This window comes from Chiloscyllium plagiosum, unplaced genomic scaffold, assembly GCF_037043375.1.
Source record: "Chiloscyllium plagiosum isolate Xiang-an unplaced genomic scaffold, Cpla_swu_hap1 HiC_scaffold_2, whole genome shotgun sequence".
Classification (NCBI taxonomy): Eukaryota; Metazoa; Chordata; class Chondrichthyes; order Orectolobiformes; family Hemiscylliidae; genus Chiloscyllium; species Chiloscyllium plagiosum.
In genome coordinates, this window is record NW_028270140.1 from 122503670 (window position 1) to 122526208 (window position 22539).

The 22539-nt window shown below is 42.3% G+C and overlaps 1 protein-coding gene across 4 annotated transcripts in view; it reads right to left on the bottom strand.

The window, feature by feature from the left end:
- The window catches only part of wdr41 (WD repeat domain 41), a 62743-nt gene that overhangs the window by 9731 nt on the left and 30473 nt on the right, over positions 1-22539 (bottom strand). For all 4 annotated transcript variants that reach the window (XM_088000352.1, XM_088000351.1, XM_088000354.1 and 1 more), the window contains 6 exons: positions 18644-18755; positions 11890-11952; positions 11600-11710; positions 7316-7506; positions 6728-6849; positions 5805-5887 (listed from right to left, as the gene is read on the bottom strand). In XM_088000352.1, the coding sequence (XP_087856478.1) occupies positions 5805-5887; positions 6728-6849; positions 7316-7506; positions 11600-11710; positions 11890-11952; positions 18644-18755 (682 nt within the window). The remainder of the gene's footprint in view (positions 1-5804; positions 5888-6727; positions 6850-7315; positions 7507-11599; positions 11711-11889; positions 11953-18643; positions 18756-22539) is intronic.

Here is a 22539-nt window from a genome sequence, read left to right on the forward strand (position 1 = left end):
GCATTAAATACTAACACTTGGACAGACTTAGGTGTGTTTACATAAGGCATGCAGAGAGTCAGCATGAAGGTACAGCAAACAATTAGGAAGACAATTTTTTTTTGGCTTTTCTCACATGGGAATAAGTCTTATGTCTAGGTGGTCTCAGCAAGACCTTATACAACTTCAGCACCTGGAATACTGTGTGCAGTTTTCATCTCCACATTTAAAAAACGATATACTTGCTTTAGAGGAAGTAGTGATGCTACACTAATTAGTTCTTGGATGAAGGTTGGTCCTATGATGAGGAGCTGAGCAAATTGAAATTAAATTCTCTGGAGTTTAGAAGAGTGAGAGGTGATTTCATTGAAACATACAAGGTTCTGAAGGAGCTTGATACAGTAGAAACTGGTTGAGGAATCTAAAGCTCAGAGGCACATTCTCAGAATAAGTGGCCAATCATTTAGAATTGAGATGAGGAGAAATGACTTCACAGATACTTGAACGCCTTTGGAATTCTTTGCTCCAGAATATTGTGGAGCCTCTATTGTTGAATGCATTTCAGAATAGATCGATAGATTTTTGGTCTCACAAGGATATTGGGAGCAGGCAGGAAAGTGGTAAAGCCCAGGATCAGCTATTATTGTACTGATAGCAGTGCTGGCTCAACAGGCCACGTGATTTACTCCTGCCGGTTTGGTAAGCTCTTGTTAAAAATTGGAAAGAACAACACCTCTCCTGAAGGGCTTTTAAAATGACAATGTCAGTGTAAATTGGCTTATGTTATAAAAATTAGGACTCCTTAACATATCTAATCTATAGGTTCCATCATCTCACTTTATCAGGATGGAAATCTGTCAAGAGATATGGTATTAAAGTCGAATTTGCACGATGAATTGGGTTCCTCCTCTCCAAATTATGCTGGCTGAATTAAACTATTGATGGAGAAAACCACAAAGCACAGTTAGAACATTCTAAAGAACAAAATGCAGTTTTTTTGTTGTTGTTATTTTTACATTGCAGCTTATACCAGGCCTTTGGTTTGAAAAATAATTAGGGGGGGGGTCAGTGGCCTGCAATTTCAACTCAATTCTATGTTTTCAACTGTTATTTGGCCAAGACCAGTGTAACAGAACATTAAGTGCTATTTGTATTTCAATTTCCACAATTGTCGTAGTTCCAAAAATATCAGCATAGATGCAGGCTCAGCTTAAATTGGTCTTAATCTCAGAGTGAACCAATCACCATTGAGAATTAGTGCTAATTATATTGTGCTTGCGTACAGCTTTTCTGAAAGGGCTTAAAATAAGCTAGTTCTTCTCAGTGCAAGGACACTAAAAGGTGCACTTTGAAAGCTCTTGAATGCAATTAGACTGATTCATGGCAGATTTTTGATTTGCTGGCATGCAAATTAATTTAATCAGAGACTGAGGACAGTGGGGATTAAAATGAAACACATTAAAAACAGGCTCAACATTTATACTGCTATATTCACGTTTAACCAACATAAGAACATAGGAACTAGGAGCAGGAGTAGGCCGAGCAACCCTTCAAGCCTGTTCCGCCACTCAATAAGATCATGGCTAATCTTTTCATGGACTCAGATCCACTTACATGCATTTTCAGCATATCCCTCAATTCCTTTATTTTTCAAAAAAGTATCTACCTTAGCTTTAAAAGTGATTACTGAAATAACATAAACTACTTCCCTGGGCAAGGAATTCCATAGATTAGCAAACATCTGGGTGAAGAAGTTCCTTTTCAGTTCAGTTCGAACCTGCCTTCTCTAATCTTGAGGCCATGCCCTCTTGTCCTACCAGTGGAAATATCCTATCTATTTCTAGTTTATCGATTCCCTTCATAATTTGATATGTTTCTCTGAGAACCCTCCTTATTCTTCTAAATTCCAATGAATATAATCCCAATCTACTCAGCCTCTCCTTAAACCAACCCCCTCAACTCCAGAATCAACCTAGTGAACCTCCTCTTCACCCTCTCCAGTGCCAGTACATCCTTTAAGTAAGGAGGCCAAATCTGCACACACTACTCCAGGTGTGGCCTCACCAGAACCTTGTACAGCTGCAGCATAACCTCTCTGCTTTTAAACTCAACCCATTTAGCAATCAAGGACAAAATCCCATTTGCCTTCCTAATTACTTGTACCTGCAGACCAATCTTCTGTGATTCAGGTACAAGGACATCAAAGTCCCTCTGCAAACCACAATGTTGCAACTTTTTACCATTCAAGTAATAATCTATTTTTGCTGTTACTGCTACCAAAATGTATGACTTCACATTTACTAACATTGTATTCCATCTGCCAGACTATTGCCCACTCATTCAATGTATCTACGTTCCTGTACAAAGTTTCACCATCCTCTGCACACTTTGCTCTGCCACTCGTCTTAGTGTCATCGGCAAATTTTGACACCGTACACATGGTCCTCAACTCTAAATCATCTATATAAATTGTAAATAATTGCGGTGTCAACACCAATACCTGAAGCACTAGTCGCTGATTGCCAGCCAGAATAGCACTAATTTTTTTCCACTCCTTGCTTCCTATCAGTCAACCAATCCTCTATCCACACTAATATTCTAGCCCTAACACCATACATCCTTATCTTATGCAGCAGCCTTATATGCAACACCTTGTCAAAGGCCTTTTGGAAATCTCGGTACACCACATCCACTGGGTCTCTGTTGTCCACCTTGCTTGAAATGCCTTCATAGGATTCCAAAAGATTTGTGAAGCATGACCTGCCCTTCATGAACCCATGCCGCATCTGTACAATGGGACAATTCTTCGAGATGCCCTGCTATTTCTTCCTTGATAACAGACTCAAGCATCTTCCCCACTACAGAGGTTAAGTCACTGATCTATAATTCCCCATCTTTTGTCTGCTTCCCTTTTTAAACAGCGGAATCACATTTGCTAAATTCCAATCTGCTGGGACAGTCCCAGAGTCCAGCGAATTTTGGAAAATTACCACCAGTCCACCTGTTATTTCTCCCACTATCTCCTTTAGTACCCTGTGATGCATTCCATCAGAGCCAGGAGACTTATCTATCCTAAGGTCCATTAGCTTACCAAACACTAGCTCTTACTGGCATGTTATTAGTATACTCCACTGTAAAGACCAATGCAAAATGCCTCAGCCATTTCATCATATCCCATAACTAACTGCCTCTTTTCCAGTCTACTTTAGCCAGATCGTCCCTCATTCTATCATAGTCCCCCTTATTCAAGCATAGGACCTCGGTATTGGATTTTATCTTCACACTATCCAGCTGCATTTTAAATTCAACCATACTGTGATCACTCCTTCCAAGAGGACCTCTGACTGAGGTCATTAATTATTCCTGTCTCATTACGTAGGACCAGATCTAGGATAGTTTGCTCCCTCTACTGTTCTATTACATACTGTTCAAGAAAACTATCACTGGTACACTCAACAAACTCTTCCTCAAGGCCACCCTGACCGAGCTGGTACGATCAATCTACATGCAGATTAAAATCCTCCATGGTAATAGCCGTATCATTTTTGTAAGTGTTAGTTATTTCCTTGTTCATTGCCTGCCCCAATGCAATGTTATTATTTGTAGGCCTAAAGACTATGCCTATCAGTGACTTTTCCTTCTTGGAATTCCTAATTTCCACCCAAATGGATTCGACCTCATGCTCCACAGAACCTATATCATCTCTCAGCATCACCCTGATGTCCTTGAATATCAGAGCTACACCACCTCCCATGCATTCCTGTCTGTCCTTCCAAATAGTCTGGTACACCTGGATATTTAATTCCCAGTCATGACCATTCTGCAACCACGTCTCTGTGGTGACTAGCAAATCATATTCGTTCATGATGATTTGTGCCGTTAATTCATCAACCTTGTTACGAATGCTGCGAGCATTCTCCACAGTCCTTACAGCTTCATAAAAAGTGAGCTATAGCAAATTCACTTATTAAAAGAAAAGCAATTTAATAGATCATTTCTGCTGCAAAATTTTAAATAAAATAAAATAAAATAAAACTACAAATCTCAAAACCATGCGATGATTCTAAAAAGCTTTAATTATGGATAGAACTGCTGATTACTACAGCCCAAAGCTTCCTAGAAATGTGCACCACTGACACTGGGCCATTTTACATTAAAAATGCATAAACTAATAGCATAAGTGAGTTAAAGCATTCATACTGTGCTATTATTTCCCACTCCATCAGTACCCCTATCTAAAACTTGAAAAACTGATCAAAGTTTGACTCTCCTCACGCAGTCAAAGTAATCACAACTGAAAATTATTGGCAGATGCACCAGTTCTCTCACTGTGGTCAGTCAGTAAGAGAATTCAAGAGTCAAAATAATTGATTGAAATAGAACAAACTTACTGTTTCTTTAAATCTTTAATATTACACATTATTGTTTCAATTCATAACTAAAATGTATCAAAACAATTACCATTGTGTGCCAGGTCGAGCATATAACAAACATGCCAGGTCAGGGCTATTGTGCGCATAGCAAAGTACCTGAACTAGTCATTGACAAAAGCAATTGAACTATCTGAGGCGGAGTTCCCTCTGAACTGATGAGCTTCCCTAACATTTGTTGTTCATCCTTAATTGGTCCTGAATGAATTGACTTAGCCATTTAAAACAGCACAATGCTCCGTGTCTTAATATGTAGGCCTGAAGTCACATGTCAGCCAGACCAGGCAAAAAAGATTTTATTCTCAAAAAGTAGTGAACCAGATGAGATCCTATGACCATTGATGATAATCTCATTATCACCATTACAGAGACTAGCTTTGGATTCTCAGAGTTTATTAGTTTATTAAATGAAACATAATAGCAGCACAATAATCCCTAACCCTAACAAGAAACCGAATCTAATCATCACCATTGACAGTCAATGACATTGTTATTGCTGAATTCCCAACTATCAATATTTTGGGTTATCAAAGACCAGAGTCTGAATTGGACTAGCTATATAAATACTGCAATTATGAAAGCAGGTCAGAGGCTAGGAATCCTGTGCTGAGTAACTCACTACCTGGCTCCCCAGAGTCTGTCTACTAATGGTCTACCCTCCACTTGTCTGGATGAGTGCTCATCCAACAATACAAGAAACTTGACACCGTCTAGAATAAAGTAGCCCATTCTCTCTCATCCACACACATTCACTCCCTTTGCCACTGATGCTCAGTTTGCATCAGTGTGTATTACCTATAAGATGCAATGCAGAAATTCACCAAGACAGCAACTTCCAAACTCATGACCATTACCATTTAGAACGAAAGAGCAGCAGATACTTGGGAACACCATTACATGCAAGTTTCATCCAAAGCCACTCAGACCATCGTTGTTTGGACGTATTTCACCAGAAAGTCTCCCCCCCCCCCCCCCCCCAACAGCATTGTGGTGTACTTGTACCAAAAAAAAGATTGCAACTGTTCACTACCACTTTCTCAAGCACAGCTTGGGACCAGGAATAAATGGCTGGCCCAGTGTGTGAATAAAAAAAACAATTCTTCCCAAGACCTCATTCAAAGATGGACAGTGTAGTTAATTTCAGGAGTACAGCAACTGTTGTTCACATTTTCGCAGCATTTAACTGGGTATAGCAAGGAGGAACATAAATCAAATTGGTTAATGTCAATCAAGAGAAATCTCAAGTGACTGGACTTATGACTGGAGACCAATCATATCAGGTTGAGGACATCATGTGAAGGTTTGTTATAGCAAATTTGCATTAATGAAACGCACATTATAGCAGAACTTGTACTTTAAATCGACCAATGCATATAACATAAGAAGTACAGTAACCTGATGTGGCCGGCTCAGCTGGTGGCAGCTCCTGCAATTTCCAGAGGCGAACGCTGCCATCCTCAGAGCAGGATACCAATTGGCTGCAAAACACATTGAAATGTTGATAATACTTTCAGAGCAAACAAGAAACAGCAGAGAAAATTGGTTTTGTTGTTACTTAATGTATATTAAATGTTCATTATTGATTTTGCTCAAAATGTTCTAAACTTAATTCTGGCAACAGTTTTAAGTTAGAGAGGACTGCAGATGCTGGAGATCAGGGTTGAGTGTGGGGTGCTGGAAAAGCACAGCAAGTTAGGCAGCATCCGAGGAGTCGGAGAATTGATGTTTTATGTACAAGTCCTTCCTGATGACGAGCTTATGCCCGAAACGTCAATTCTATTCCTTGGATGCTGCCTGATGTGCTGTGCTTTTCCAGCACCACACCCTCGTCAACAGTTTTAAGTAAACAATGGAAAGTGTACTAAATACTTAGAACAAGAACATACTCATCGAAGTTTATTACCTTTCCACAGATTTACTAAAATGGCAGTGTATATATAAAAATTGAAATCTTTCCAGTCTTAATTTTTGCTAAATTTAGAAACGGAAAAGGAAATGTACCTAAAAGTAGGCAAAGGCCTCTACTTCCTCTTAAATGGAAATGGAGGGTTCTTGTAAAGTGGCATTTAACTATGTGTCAATAATCCAAACTAAAAACCATCTACACCTTCCAAAGTGGTACTGCAGAACCATTTAAAATGAATAAAATTAATATCAGTACATCTTAAGAGAACGGTCAGGATTATTAAGATTGATCTAAATTGCTTGGAGGAAACAAACTTGCATTTTCATTTAGTATTTCTTCCTGCTTCATGTAATAAGAGCATGCTGTTTACACAAAACAGGTTAGCATAACATACAGGAGCAAGATTTCATACTTGTTTGGTAACTTGGCAATGTGCAACACACGTGAATCATGTGCCACTTGCTGGTACGCGATCACTGTTTTTGTTTGAAGATTATACACATAAATTCCAGTTCCAATGGCAGCAAAAACATTCTACAAGGGGAAAAAAATTAGAAACTTATCTTTAATTTAACATATCATTATAAAAGGATGTAGAATTACTATAGAGAAGAATTTGGAAAGCTGTAATGATTGATCGGATGAGCTTTTTTGTAGCACAGACCAGATGAATCATTAAAATAAGTGAATGAGAGTAGGATTTGGATTTTTCCATATTTATGAAATAATTTTTTTTTTAAAAATGCTCTTCCTATTGTGTGCCTTTTGATGAAAATACAAGGCAAAATGAATTGTATATTTTTCAACAAAGCTCCACACTAATTGAATGATAGCATGTTCTTTGCTAAAATTCTTGTCATTGTAGCCCATAGATGGGCCTTTTTATCTTTATTCATATTGCTGATTTGACAGCACTAAATATAACATTCATAAATCCATTTGGAGTATTAGACACAAATTTATTAGATTTTGGGATAAACAGCATTGACTTTTGGTTTACCTCTCTATCTGAAGACAGATGATGGATGCAGGTTTCATGCTGGTTTGGGGTTAATGATATTTTTATTTCAGCTGGTTTATCAGACTGTTGGGCAGAATTCCAGAACTGAGATTCAGATGCTCGAACTGACCAATCCAGGCTGTCCCAAATTATTAACTCACCCACGTGGGATCCAGTTGCAAATGTATTATCTGTTAATGGAAATAAACAATTCACCATGGCAAGATTCCAGTGAAACCAAAACTCAAAACAGCTTGGTATTACAGTAGTTTGACTACTGATTTTAGTTGACACGAAGAGTTTGATTAAACGCTTGCCTGTAGAATTTGCTTCTGAAAACCTACGTTATAAACAAGAACTCTTCTAATGCATGGATCTGCTGCTAAAGTCAGCAACTTAAATCAGTAGCAGCTAATTATGATTTCTGCTTGAGATTCAGGAGGGAAATTTATCTCCAGAATAGCATCAAAAATTAGTACAAGCCTTAATCAAAACTAATTTCCACATTTGTACCTAACTAATTTTAAATGAAATTAAGATAATTTCCGAAGAAGGCAGCCATAACACCAAATACTTAAAACAAGTAGTTCAATCATTTTATCAAGACAGGTGTGAAAGGGATGAATGGCAGTTATCACAAAGTCAGAGAAACTGAAGTTCTAGCATTGGGAGGTGATCACAGATAAAGTAACAGACAATTCAGAGGATGAAGTTTTTAAATTTAAGGTGTATGGGAATCACAAATCGGTGTGGATCAGGGAGGAGTGGGGTGATATTTGATTGGAACTCCTGGCAGGATAGGATCCAAGCAGCACAGCTGTGAATGAGTTGAAGTTGATGGAACATTAGAAATGGATCAGAGAAGTGACAGTCTGAAATTTGGATGGCAGTGCAAAAAGACAAAGGGCTCACAGATTGTTTTATTTTTAAAAAGTGGAGATGACAGCAATTTGGACATTCCAGAGGAGACAGAACCATTAATGGTAAAAAACCAGCATGTGGGCTAAGAATGGAAGTTAAGTGACAAGCGTCTTATTCAGAATAGGGCAGGGGTAGGAATGAGGTCTTGTGGACAAGGTGAGGTCTGAAAAGACATGAGGCAAGATGAGTAAAAGATGGCAGCTCAGTGACTGTGGAATAAAGGAGGCTGAAAGCTTTGTTAACACTAATTATTATTAAAATTATTAAATTTAACTACTTTGATTCTTAGGCCAGCTTCAGTTTATTCCACTGTACAGCAAACTTTGTATTAATAGCACCTTGTGAACCAGCACTCTAGACAAACTGGCAGAAATTATATAACCAAAATACCAGAAGTTTACTGTATTATTGTGATCTCCACAATGTCAGAGCAGTCAGTTGAAGATGCGAGTAAGAAGGCACCCTGCTAGTAAATTTTATTCAAGGCAAAGTTGCATTAAGTGATTTATGCTGTAAATGAACTATAACAATGGTGTGCATACTCCCTGCATTATCTTTCTATTTCTTAATGTGTGTTTTTACCTTGATTATGTGGACCTCTTGATCAACCAAATATTGGTACACTCCTCATCCCATAGGTGCTGGTTAATAAAAGGTTTGCTGTAGTTTAATTTTGAATGGCCGCAACAACAGCTAAACTAGCACTATTTCAAAAAGCTTTTTGAGGATTTTCTTTTTGGTTTACAGCTGTGATTTTGGCAATCAATTTATTTTCATACTTAAAAAATTTAGAAGTTTGCTTTTTGAGGGAACAATATTTGCAATTTTTTTTATATACACTGTCAAGCTCAACTTTATAAGAGGTTGTGCAAGTCTAAAAAGTGGATAAAGAAACATCTACTGGCACAAGTATTTTTTTAAATTTATTCACGGGATGTAGGTGTCACTGGCTAGGCCAGAAATTACCTAACTGCCCTGGAGAAGTGGGTGGTGAGCTGCTTTCTTGAAGCACTGCCGTTCTTGGGCTGTAAAGACACTCAAAGCGCTATTATTCTGCAACCCTTGACACAGTTACTTTCCAACAATAGAGCAACCACATCTATTTGTCCAAATTGGTAGAACAGAAACTATTCAAAAACAGCAATGGCACCATAATAAGCCTGCAATATAAGGGAGGCACTGCCAGTGGTCTACTGTATTATCACTCCTCTCAAATGTTATGCTGGTTCAGGCCAAACCAGCACTGCAACTTCAAGTACCATGCTGGCTGTATATGCCTCAAAAGGCTTATGTAACTTTGCTAAAAATTTATCTCCTTTCCAATTGAGCAGTATAAAATGCTGCTGCAGTAGTACATTCCTCAAAATGATTAACAATGCCTATTTCACATCTATCCAATGAAACTGGCAAAGAAATTTTGAACACTATCAATTCTCAAAATACACAAAAGCAAAAAAATATGAAGCAGGTTTGCAACTTCTGTCATTTATATTTAGTACTGGCGATTAGTCTTCAGTTGCAAGATGCCTTGCTTTCTCCTGCAACAGCGGCCAAGTAATATGTTGAAGGAAGGAAGTGGTTACAAAGATAGTAGATGCACTGATATTAATCTTCCAAGAATGCTTTGATTCTTGAAAAGTATCAGAAGATTGGAGAACTGACAATGTCATACCCTTATCCATAAAGGGAGGGAGACAGAGAAAGGCCAGTTAGCTTCACATCGGTCACTGGGAAATAATTTTTATACTCACTTGTAGAAAATAAATATAGCTGGCCAGGCCAGCAGTTATTGTCCATCCCTAGTTGCCCTTGAGTAAGTGGTGTGAGCTGCCTTTTTGAACTGTTGATCATCTGTTGCAGGTTGACTGACAATGCAGTTAGTGGGGAAATTCCAGGATTTTTACGCACTGACTGTGAAAGAACGTGACATTTCTCCAGGTCAGGATGTCGAGTGGCTTGGGGGGGAACTTAGAGATGTGAAGTTTCCATGTATCTGCTGCTCTTGTCCTCCTAATGGTTGTGGGTTTGGAAGGTGCTGAGCCATGACCAAATTGGCACAGGGTCAACAAGATTAAAGAGATAAATGCATGGCTAAAAGATTGGCTTGGGAGAGTTTCAAATTCATGGGACATCAGCACCAGTACTGGGGAAGGAGGGAGCTATTCCAATGGGAGAGAGCTCTGGCAATTGCATAAATAAAGCTGTGGGTATGGCTTTAAACTAAATAGTGGATTCAGTTGCATGGAAAATAATGGAAATAGTTAGAGGCAGCCCCATAGAGGTTATTAGAGTTTCTAAAATAAATAATAAAACAGTGAATAGAAAGGGTCAGTAATCTAACTTCAGGCACAGCAGATAAGGGGACAACTGCGAGAAGGGGGCAGTCAAAGCAGGACTGAGGGCGTTGTACTTAAATGCACATAAGTATAAGAAGCAAGGTCAATGGGCTTGTAGCACAGCTTGAAATTGACAGATTTGATGTTGTGAAGGGTCTTCTGTTCTGAAGAGGACTCTCACCGGACCTGAAACTGATCACAGTTCACTCTGATCTCTCTCCACAGTTGCTGTCAGACTTGCTGAGCTTTCCAGTAATTCTGTTTTTGTTTTCGATTTCCAAAATCTGCAGTTCTTTTGGTTTTCTTAATGTACTTGATGATGTTCTTTACCAACCATTTCCTTCCACAGCAAATGGTAGATGCTTAGTTCTGAGTCTGCCAGGATCACTTAGTTTCTGACCTCATTATAGCCTGGTTTTCCTCCCATTCTGTCAGCAGTGTACAATTTATATTAATAATGATTGTCTTGAAGGCCTGCCTCTGTACTTTTTATAGTGCATAATTCTGGGTTATTGGCTTAGGGAGAGGTGATGGCCAAGGGAGAGGTGATGTCCTCGTGGTAGAGGTAGTGGTACTTTTACTGAAATGTTAGTCCAAAGACCAAAGTAATGTTCTGGGAACTTGGGCTCAAATCCCATCACAGGAGATGGTGGAATTTGAATTCAATAGAACTCTGAAATTGAGTGTTTAATGATGACCATGAATCCACCATGGAAAAACCCATTTGATTCACTAATGTCCATTAGGGAAGGAAACCACCATCCTTATCTGGTCTGGTCTATATGTGACTCCGGAGTCCACAGTAATGTGGTTGACTTTTAACTGTCCTCTGGGCAATTAGGGATGGATGTTAAATACTGGCCTGGCCAAGGATGTTCTCAACCCATGAATTAATTTTTAAAAACTTCCAACATTCCAAGAAAGGATTGTTCTGCCTTCTGTCAGAGCTACGTGCAGTAACAGCCGAAAAATGAGCATTAAGGCAACTAATCTAGGTAATCCTCAATAAAAATAAAAATGAACTTACCATTTACACTGATTAGTGCCCTGATATCATCTTCATGGTTTGATAGTCTTCTCATCTCAATAATTTCCCAAGTCTGAGATTCTGATGACAATGGCGTCAACTTGAAAATAACTGAAAATAGCAAAAGTTCATTAAATAATAAATCTAAGTTTTCAGGTTGTTTTATTTTTACTACCACACCATAAGTACATAACTAATTTCCTTAGAAATTAGATCAAATAAAAACACATCTGACAGATTATGTTAAGTTAAACATTTTTTTACTAATACAACTTTCGCAAAAGTCTTACCTATATCCTTCCTGACCGCTGTAGCAATGCTGTTTTTTGGTAGTTCTATCATCGAGCTTACATCTGTTTATATTAAAAAAAACACATGAGAGATACAATAACCCTCATACTCAAAATGCATGGCACTCAAGATGACAGGAAACACTGCTGGCCCTACTAATAGGAAATTAACTGGAGAATTTTGAGAAATAAGAATCAATCTCTATCTCACCTCCCACACTTCACTTTGTATATTGCATGCTATTTCCACCATTAAGCACATATATGCTCCCGAGTTATAGTTTCACTAGATTGGCAACTCATTTGTAGATTTGCTTCTTGTTGCATTTAGCACTGCCTCCTGCACTTATCCTTGAACCAGTACTGATGCTCTTAGAATATTGACAGATTGAGAGAAATACAATTCTGCTTCTATTGGTCCACAAAATGTCTTGGATGCCCAGCTTGGGGCTACTTGATCAGTTCTGAATCCACCTTATTCAGCATGGCATTAATGTCCCACACGGTGGCGTGGGTGAAAATGAGACTCAACTCCAAGATGGAGGAGAAAGTGAGGTCTGCAGATGCTGGAGATCAAAGTTGAAACTTTATTGCTGGAACAGCACAGCAGGTCAGGCAGCATCCAGGGAACAGGAGATTCGACGTTTCGGGCACAGGCCCTTCTTCAGGAATGAGCAGAGAGTGTTCAGCAGGAGAAGATAAAAGGTAGGGAGGAGGGACTTGGAGGAGGGGAGTTGGAAATGTGATAGGTGGAAAGAGGTCAGGGTGAGGGTGATAGGTCGGAGTAGGGTGGAGGCGGAGAGGTCAAGAAGAAGACTGCAGGTCAGGAAGGCGGTGCCGGGCTGGAAGGATCCGGCTGAGACAAGGTGGGGGGAGGGGGGATGAAGAAACTGGTGAAGTCCAAGTTCATCCCCTGCGGTTGGAGGGTTCCCAGTCGGAAGATAAGACGCTCCTCCTCCGACCGTCGGGTTGTTGTGGTTTGGCGGTGGATGAGTCCAATGACCTGCATATCCTCGGTGGAGTGGGAGGGGGAGTTGAAATGCTGTGCCACAGGTTGGTTGGGTTGGTTCGTCCGGGTGGCCCAGAGGTGCTCTCTGAATCGCTCCGCAAGTAGGCGGCCTGTCTCCCCAATATAGAGGAGGCCACACCGGCTGCAGCGGATGCAGTAGATGATGTGGGTGGAGGTGCAGGTGAATCTGTGGCGGATATGGAAGTTTCCCTTGGGGCCTTGGAGAGAAGTGAGGGGGGAGGTGTGGGCGCAAGTGTTGCACCTCCTGCGGTTGCAAGGGAAGGTGCCGGGAGTGGTGGTTGGGTCGGTGGGGGGTGTGGATCTGACAAGGGAGTCGCGGAGGGAGTGGTCTCTACGGAAAGCTGATAGGGGAGGGGAGGGAAATATATCCTTGGTGCTGGGGTCTGTTTGGAGGTGGCGGAAGTGACGGCGGATGATGCGCTGTACATGGAGATTGGTGGGGTGGTAGGTGAGGACCAGTGGGGTTCTGTCCTGGTGGCGGTTGGAGGGGCGGGGCTCAAGGGCGGAGGAGCGGGAAGTGGAGGAGATGCGGTGGAGGGCACCGTCGACCACGTCGGGGGGGAAATTGCGGTCCTTGAAGAAGGAGGCCATCTGTGTTGTACGTATTTTGAACTGGTATTTTGAACATCTACTACAAACCTACCGACTCCCACAGCTACCTGGACTACACCTCTTCCCATCCTGCCCCCTGTAAAAACGCCATCCCATTCTCCCAATTCCTTCGTCTCCGCCGCATCCGCTCCCAGGAGGACCAGTTCAAAATACGTACAACACAGATGGCCTCCTTCTTCAAGGACCGCAATTTCCCCCCCGACGTGGTCGACGGTGCCCTCCACCGCATCTCCTCCACTTCCCGCTCCTCCGCCCTTGAGCCCCGCCCCTCCAACCGCCACCAGGACAGAACCCCACTGGTCCTCACCTACCACCCCACCAATCTCCATGTACAGCGCATCATCCGCCGTCACTTCCGCCACCTCCAAACAGACCCCAGCACCAAGGATATATTTCCCTCCCCTCCCCTATCAGCTTTCCGTAGAGACCACTCCCTCCGCGACTCCCTTGTCAGATCCACACCCCCCACCGACCCAACCACCACTCCCGGCACCTTCCCTTGCAACCGCAGGAGGTGCAACACTTGCGCCCACACCTCCCCCCTCACTTCTCTCCAAGGCCCCAAGGGAAACTTCCATATCCGCCACAGATTCACCTGCACCTCCACCCACATCATCTACTGCATCCGCTGCAGCCGGTGTGGCCTCCTCTATATTGGGGAGACAGGCCGCCTACTTGCGGAGTGATTCAGAGAGCACCTCTGGGCCACCCGGACGAACCAACCCAACCAACCTGTGGCACAGCATTTCAACTCCCCCTCCCACTCCACCGAGGATATGCAGGTCATTGGACTCATCCACCGCCAAACCACAACAACCCGACGGTCGGAGGAGGAGCGTCTTATCTTCCGACTGGGAACCCTCCAACCGCAGGGGATGAACTTGGACTTCACCAGTTTCTTCATCCCCCCTCCCCCCACCTTGTCTCAGCCGGATCCTTCCAGCCCGGCACCGCCTTCCTGACCTGCAGTCTTCTTCTTGACCTCTCCGCCTCCACCCTACTCCGACCTATCACCCTCACCCTGACCTCTTTCCACCTATCACATTTCCAACTCCCCTCCTCCAAGTCCCTCCTCCCTACCTTTTATCTTCTCCTGCTGAACACTCTCTGCTCATTCCTGAAGAAGGGCCTGTGCCCGAAACGTCGAATCTCCTGTTCCCTGGATGCTGCCTGACCTGCTGTGCTGTTCCAGCAATAAAGTTTCAACTCAACTCCAAGATGGCAGCACAGCAGCAGCTCACAGGGGCCTCTCCAGACAGAGAGCTACTAAATTCCAAGAGAAACAGGAAACCCGGTGTTTGCAGACACTGCTACAGTACAGGAACCAGGTGGAAACATATCTGGATGGAGAGCTACAGCAGGAGCTACACAATCTCGGCTTGCTTCGGAGACCAGGTCTCCAGTCCTCAGCCTCACCTGATGCCGGGTCTTGAGACATCGGAAGCAGTGTGCGAGGAGGCAGAGGTGTGATAAGCATAGGGGAAATCTCAGCTTGCTGCCGAGACCAGGCCCCCAGTCCTCGGCCTTGCCTGATTCCAGTAGCTGGGTGTGGAGTCATCAGAAGCCATGTGCAAGGGGGCAGAAGTTCATGCCAGGCTAAGTGCGAGGGGGCAGTAAATGTGCAGGAGTTCATACCAGGCTAAAAACAAACCCAAGCCAGCCAGCTCTCCCTTCCATTCTGCTCTCCAATGTCTACTCCCTGGACAACCAACTATTCTGCATCAGACAGTGGCAGGCACCTCAGCATGAGTTCAGAGACTGTTGTGTCCTTGTTTTCATGGAAACATGGCTCAGCGACAGAGTTCCAGAAACTGCCATCTAGCTAGATGGGCTTGCCTTGTTTCGCGCCAACGGAAATGCAGCTCTGTGCGATAACTCTGGGTGGGGGGGTCTGTGTCTGTATCAATACAAAATAGTGCAAAGACGCCATGCTAGTGTCGCTACTGCTCATCACTGGTGGAGTTTGTGACTGTTAGGTGCAGACCGTTTTATTTCCCACAGGAATTCATTGCTGTTCTTATATTTGGGGTATATATTCCTTCCAGTGCTAATGTTAAGGAAGCACTCTGAACTGTATGGACTATTGGTGGACTGCAGAACGCACGTCCTGACAGTCTGTTTATTGTTGCTCCAGATTTCAACCATGCAAATCTTAAGACTGTGCTCCCTAAATTCTATCAGCATGTGGACTTTGCGACGAGAAGGGAGAACACGCTGGATCTGGTTTACACAAACATCTCCAATGCAGACAGGACAGAGGCCCAGCCCCGCCATGGCTCCTCAGACCACATCTCTGTTATAGTAATCTCAGTATACACACCGCTCGTCAGACGTGTCAAACTGGTTCTGAAGCAGGTGAAAACCTGGCCAGCAGGAGCCATTTCTGTCCTTCAAGATTGTTTTATCCAAGACCATCAATTCTAACCACAACCTGAAGCCACGGATGATCGCAAACGTTTGCGCACTCTGCTGAGGACCCATAATTCCGCTTTCAGAGCAGAAGATAAGGCGGCCCTAACAACAGCAAGGGCCAAGATGACCCGAGCCATCAAAGAGGCTAAGTGTGCACACGCTCAGAGAATACACAGCCACTTTCAGGACAGTGGCGATATACAGCATGTGGAAGGGTATGCAGGCCATCACCAACCACAGAACAGCATCACCTGCTTGTGCTGGTGATGCCTCACTCCCGGATAAGTTGAACATTTATGCACGGTTTGAGGCATGACATGGCATCACAGCAAGGAAGTCTACATCAGGTGCTGTGTTTTACCACAGCTGACATGAGGAAGACCCTATGCAGAGTCAACCCACATAAGCCTGCTGGACCAGATAACATCCCTGGCAGAGTGTCCAGATGATGCGCTGACGTACTGGCAGATGTTCTCAAGGACATAGTCAACATCTCCCTGAGCTACACCATCGTTCCAACATGCTTCAAGGCTGCGACCATCATCCCCATGCCGAAGTAGTCTTCAGTGTCCTGTCTCAACGACTACCATCCTGTTGTGTTTACCCATCATGAAGTGTTTCAAGAGGCTCGTGATCAGGCTTAAGACCCTGCTGCCCGCCCCCCCCCGCCCCTCACTGGACACCCTGCAGTTCACGCATCAACCCATTGGTTCAACAGATGATGCCATTTCCACCACCCTCCATCTGGCCCTCACGCACCTGGAGAAGGACACCTACATCAGACTACTGTTCATAGACTTTAGTTGAGCATTTAAGACCATCATTCTTCAGCACCTGATTGGAACGCTGAGTCTGCTGGGCCTAAATACCTCCCTTTGTAACTGGATCCTGGACTTCCTGACTGGGAGACCTCTATCAGTCCGGATTAGGAACAGCGCCTCTAACACTGAGCATGGTGGGGGGGGGTTGAGGAGACAGGTCTGAGTGTTCGGTCCATTGTTGTTCACACTGTTGACATGACTGTATAGCAATGCACAGGTTGAATCACATCATCAAGTTCACTGATGATATGACGGCAGTGGGTCTCAGCAAAATGAGTCAGTATACAGAGAGGAGGCGCTGCAGCTACCGGACTGGTGCAGAGGCAACAATCTGTCTCTGAATGTGGACAAGACAAAAGGGATGGTTGTTGACTTCAGGAGGGCACAGAGCAACCACTCTCCGCTGGACATCAACAGCTCCCTGTGGAAATCATGAAGAGCACCAAATTTCTCAGCGTACACCACCCGGCAGAGAATCTCAGCTGGACGCTCAACATCAGCTCCATAACCAAGAAAGCACTGCAGCGTCTCTACTTTCTGCACAGGCTGAGGAAAGCCCACCTTCCACCCCCACCATCCTCTCAATATGCTACAGAGGGTTCATTGAGAGTACCCCGAGCTGATGCATCACTGCCTGGCTTGGAAATTGCATCTTCTTGGATTGTAAGACCCTACAAGGGATAGTGAGGGCAGCTGAGAAAATCACCAGGTTCTCTCTTCCCTCCATTACAGACATTTACACCACACGCTGCATCCAAAAGGTTAAGAGCATTGTGGAATATCCCACACACACCTCATTCAAACTCTTCTCTGTCCTGCCATCTGGCAGAAGATACTGGAACATTCGGTCTCTCATGGCCAGACTACAGCAGTTTCCTCTCCCAAGCCATCAGGCTCCTTAACACACTATGATCGGACTCTTTCCCATCTGAAATTCTTCTCACGACTTCAAATTGCTGCTAGAAAAATGTCTATTGTTTATCATTCTTCAATACACTAACTTGTGTGCTTTGTGCTTCTTACACACTTTATGCCATATACAAATTGTGTAGTTTGTGCTGTCCATGTGGCACCCTCGGTCCTGGAGGAACGCTGTCTCGTTTTTTCTGTATCAGATGTATATGGCAGAAGTGACAAGTAAAAGCTACTCTACTCATCTCTATAAAGGATAATTTGATTGCCATTTCCACCAATACTGCCGTGGACAAATGTATCTGTGATAGGTCAACTAGTAAATGCAAGATCAAGTGGTTTTTTTGTCTCCTAGTTCTCTCAGCCCCTTTCTGCCTGACAGATATTCCTTTATGACTGAACGAGCTTGTTTAGTGATATTACAATGCCAGACTGTGATGAAAATTAAAGTCCTTACCAACTATGCACTCACGATCCTCAATGGAACCTGCTCCAACTGTATAGATCTTTGAGACTTCTCCAATTCTGGTCTCCTGTATGTCCTTGATTTCAATTACTTTATGATATGTAGCAGTATTTTCAGCTGCCTTAGCCGCAAACTCTTTAAACCTTTTAACGTCTCTCTCCCGTTAATATACTCCTAAAAACCTACTTCTTTGATCAAGCTTTTTCACACATTTCATGATTTCTCCTTCCATGTCTAAGTGTCAAAGGATGTCAAAAACATTTTTATTGATACCACTGTTATATGCCTTGATATATTTTCCTGTGTTGAATGCCCTATATGCAAGTTGATATAGGCATATTAGTAATAGGTTAAACTGATTTAATACTGCGATTTTCCATGCAAGATTAGTTCTCCCAAGAAAAAAAGTTTCTTGAAAGTTTATCTTGGAAATAAACATACTTGTAATAAAACGTGAAATATGGAACTAAATGCCTGAATAAGAGCAGTTTAAAATAATACCTGCATCTTTAAAGCAAGCTGTTTTACAGAGCAATTCTGCTTGACAGTTCCAAGTGCATACTTTATCTGCTCCAGACAACCACACGTCAAGTCTTTCGATAATCATCAGACACTGCCAAAATAAGCTAAATGATAAAATTGCAAACACAACGATTGTTAAAACATTAGCCACCAGTGGACTTATCCTGAGACAACCTTTAATTCAAATTCTTAGACTCGTAATATGCAAAATGTGCAGATCATCCACTCCAATAATTTTACACGTATGGTTACAGCATATTGCTTCCATGCAAGGGAATGGAAAGATGATTAGCTTTTAAAACAAAGTGTGTGTTCCTTTGAGGAAAAGTAATTTATCTAAATCATAGAATCCCTACAGTGCCAAAAGAAGTCATTCGGCCTATCAACTCTGCAACGACTCTCTGAAGAACATCCCACCCAGTCACAGCCCTCTGTCCCATCCACATTACCCAACATTTACCATGGCTAATCCATCTAGCCTGTACATCCCTAGACACTATGGAGCAACCTAACATGGCCAATCCACCTAAACTACACATTCCATGCAGACACAGGGAGAATATGCAAATTGCACAGAGTCACCCAAGGTTGGAATCAAAGCTGGGTCCATAGCGCTGTCAGGCAGCAGTGCTAAACATTGAGCCACTGTGCTGCTCTCCCATTTGGTTCATTTAGAACAGGCCTCAATTATATCAATTGTCAAATAAAAAATAGGGAAGCAATAGATCATTTGAAATTTGTTCCAATATGCAAGTGAAGGAGGCAGATTGATCAACCAATCAAGGCACAGAAGAAAATAGCCAACAATTTGCACATTCTCCCCGTGTCTGCGTGGGTTTCCTCCGGGTGCTCCGGTTTCCTCCCACAGTCCAAAGATATACAGGTCAGGTGAATTGGCCGTGCTAAATTGCCCATAGTGTTAGGTGCATTAGTCAGAGGGAAGTGGGTCTGGGTGGGTTACTCTTTGGAGGGTCGGTGTGGACTGGTTGGGCCAAAGGGCCTGTTTCCACACTGTAAGGAATCTAATCTAAAAAAACAGCATCAATAGCATCCAGTCACGGATCAAAGAAAGAATAAAGAAGTCTTGCTGCAATTATTCGGGCTTTGGTGAGACCATATCTACAGATTAATTAATAAAAATAATATACTCTGGATTCTGGAAATCTGAAAGAGAAAGAAAATGTGGGAGAAACTTAGCAGATCTGGCAGGATCTTTGGAGAAAGAAACAAAGTTAATGTTTCAAGTCTGATGAGCCTTCTGAAGAATCATGCATGTTTTGGTATCCATATCCAAGAAAAGATATACTTGCCATGGAGATGATACAGCAAAGATTCATTATGTTGATTCCTGGAATGAGAGGGCTCACCCATGATGAGAGGCTAAGCAGATCGATCCTATACTCTCCGGAGTCTAAAGACCGAGACATGAATCATAGAAGATCTGAAAAGGATCAACTGGGAAATACCAAGATTCTGTTGTTTCCCTTGGCTGAGGAATCTAGGACTGAGAGGCAGACATTTCTTCACTCAAAAGGTTGCGAAACTTTGGAATTCTAAGCCAGAGGGTTGTGGGTGCTCCATAATGGAACAAATTTAAGCCCAAGATTGGGAGATGTGTGTCAGTCAGGAAGTTATTGAATACTAGGAGCAGACAAGAAAATAAAACTGAAGCAAAAACTCAGTCATGAAAGTACTGAAGGACACAGCAGGTTCAAGGGGGCATATGGTCTTCTCCTATTTCTCTTGCTCTTTATGCTCTAAAGGACAACTTCTAGACTGGGTCTATAGCAGGTGATGAGGAAACTGACAAGAGGGAACAATTTACTTTACCTCATCCCCATCAACCTATCTTCCATAGATGCAAACATCAATGCCAGTATCGTTAGGAGTATAAGCAGTGTAAAAAGTAACAGAATTCTTTAAAGGAATTCAGGAAATTTTTTATAGAATGTAGCAAATCCAACAAGAGAAATGACTATTCTGTACTTAGTTTTGGGAAATAAATCTCAACAATGGAAAGGACACCAGTGAGAAAACGATTTAATAGTAGTGATCATACTTCAGTTAGATCTCGTGTAAGAATGAAAAAGAGTAAAAGTTGTAAACTGAGAAAATGCCCATTTCAAAATACTGAGATGATATTTGGCAAAAGTTCACAAGAAATAGCTATCTGAAGGTAATGTCATGTGCAGTGCAAGGTATTTAAAGCAGCAGCTAAAGGATTCCAAACAAACATGTTCTCCTAAAGAAACAGCAGCAGGACACCCAAACCTAGTACCCAAACAGAATACAGAAAGTGCCAAAAATCGAAAAGGAAATTAAGGAAGCAGAGGAAAGACATGAAAATATTAGAGCCTTTTTTGATTTTATTTGTCAAAAATGTTTTATAATATACACGAGGAACAAGAGATTAACCATGAAAAATGAGTAGAATGAGAAACTAAAAAGCTAAGTTAGGAGTGAAGGCAGGAGGCACATACATGTGACTGTGTGTTGGCCTTCACAACAGAGCAAGATAATGCAGACACCTCAATTGAGAAGATGTCAGAAAAACTGCACGTGGTAATAAAATGGGGGAGAAAGTATTATGATTAGCATTCAGAATGGATACATCACCAGATCCAGAAGAAACACATCTCAGCTACTGAGGGAAACATAGGAAACACAAACTAGGAGTAGGCCATTCAGCTCTTTGAGACTGCTCCACCATTCAGTCTGAACATGGTGGGTCTTTTATTTCAATACCATATTTCCATTTTCTCGCCATACCCCTTGATGCCTTTAAAATTAAAAAAAACTTTCTTCATTATATTCAATGACTTGGTTTCCACAGCCTTCTGTGTTAGAGAATTCCACAGGATCACTATCCTTTAAGTCAAGAAACTTTTCCTCATCTCATTTCTAAATAGTTTACCATGTATCTTAAGATGATGCCCCCTAGGACTCCCAACCAAAGAAAACATCGTACCTGCATCTAGTCTGTCCGCACTATTGTGATTTTACTGTTTCAATCCGATCCCCTCTCATCCTTCTAAAATCTAGTGAATTCAAGCCACTAATCGTTCCTCATAAAACAGTTCTACCATTCCTGGTATCAGGCCAGTCAACTTCCACTACGATTTCCTGTAAGGATATCCATTCTTAGTTAGGGAAACCAAAACTGCATGGAACACTCCAGGTGTGGTCTCACAAAGCCCCTGTATAACTGCAGAAAGAAATTCCTACTTCTGAACTTAAATTCTCTTGTAATGAAGGCTAATATACCATGCGCCTTCCTAGTTATTTGCTGCACTTGCCTGCAAGTTCCCTGAATGGCATATAAGAACTCCTGGATCCCACTTCCCAATACACTACCATTTAAATTATCCTCATCCTTTTTGTTTTTACACATTGATTTGTATAACTTCACATTTAGTCACATTGTAATGCATTTGTTTGCCCAAAAAAGCAATAGTGGAAGCTCAGAGAACCATTGCCAAACCCCTCTTGCTACAAGCAAGGTTCTGGCGGATTGTTAATGTTACATCATCAGTTAAAAAAAGAAGAAATAGCTTCGGGTAATTGCAGGCCAATCAGCCTAATCACTATGGTAAAACAATGACAGCAGATGGTGGAAACCAGATTTTGGATTAGTGGTGCTGGAAAAGCACAGCAGTTCAGGCAGCATCCGAGGAGCAGCAAAATTGACGTTTCGGGCAAAAGCCCTTCATCAGGAATAGAGGCTCTGCCTGCTCCTTGGATACTGCCTGAACTTCTGTGCTTTTCCAGCACCACTCCAATCTAGAGCCTAATCACTGTGGTGGGCGAGGTGCTGGAAAAGAAAATGTAATTTTGGAAGGCACAGATTAAATTAGAGGCAGAGACAGAGACAGTCA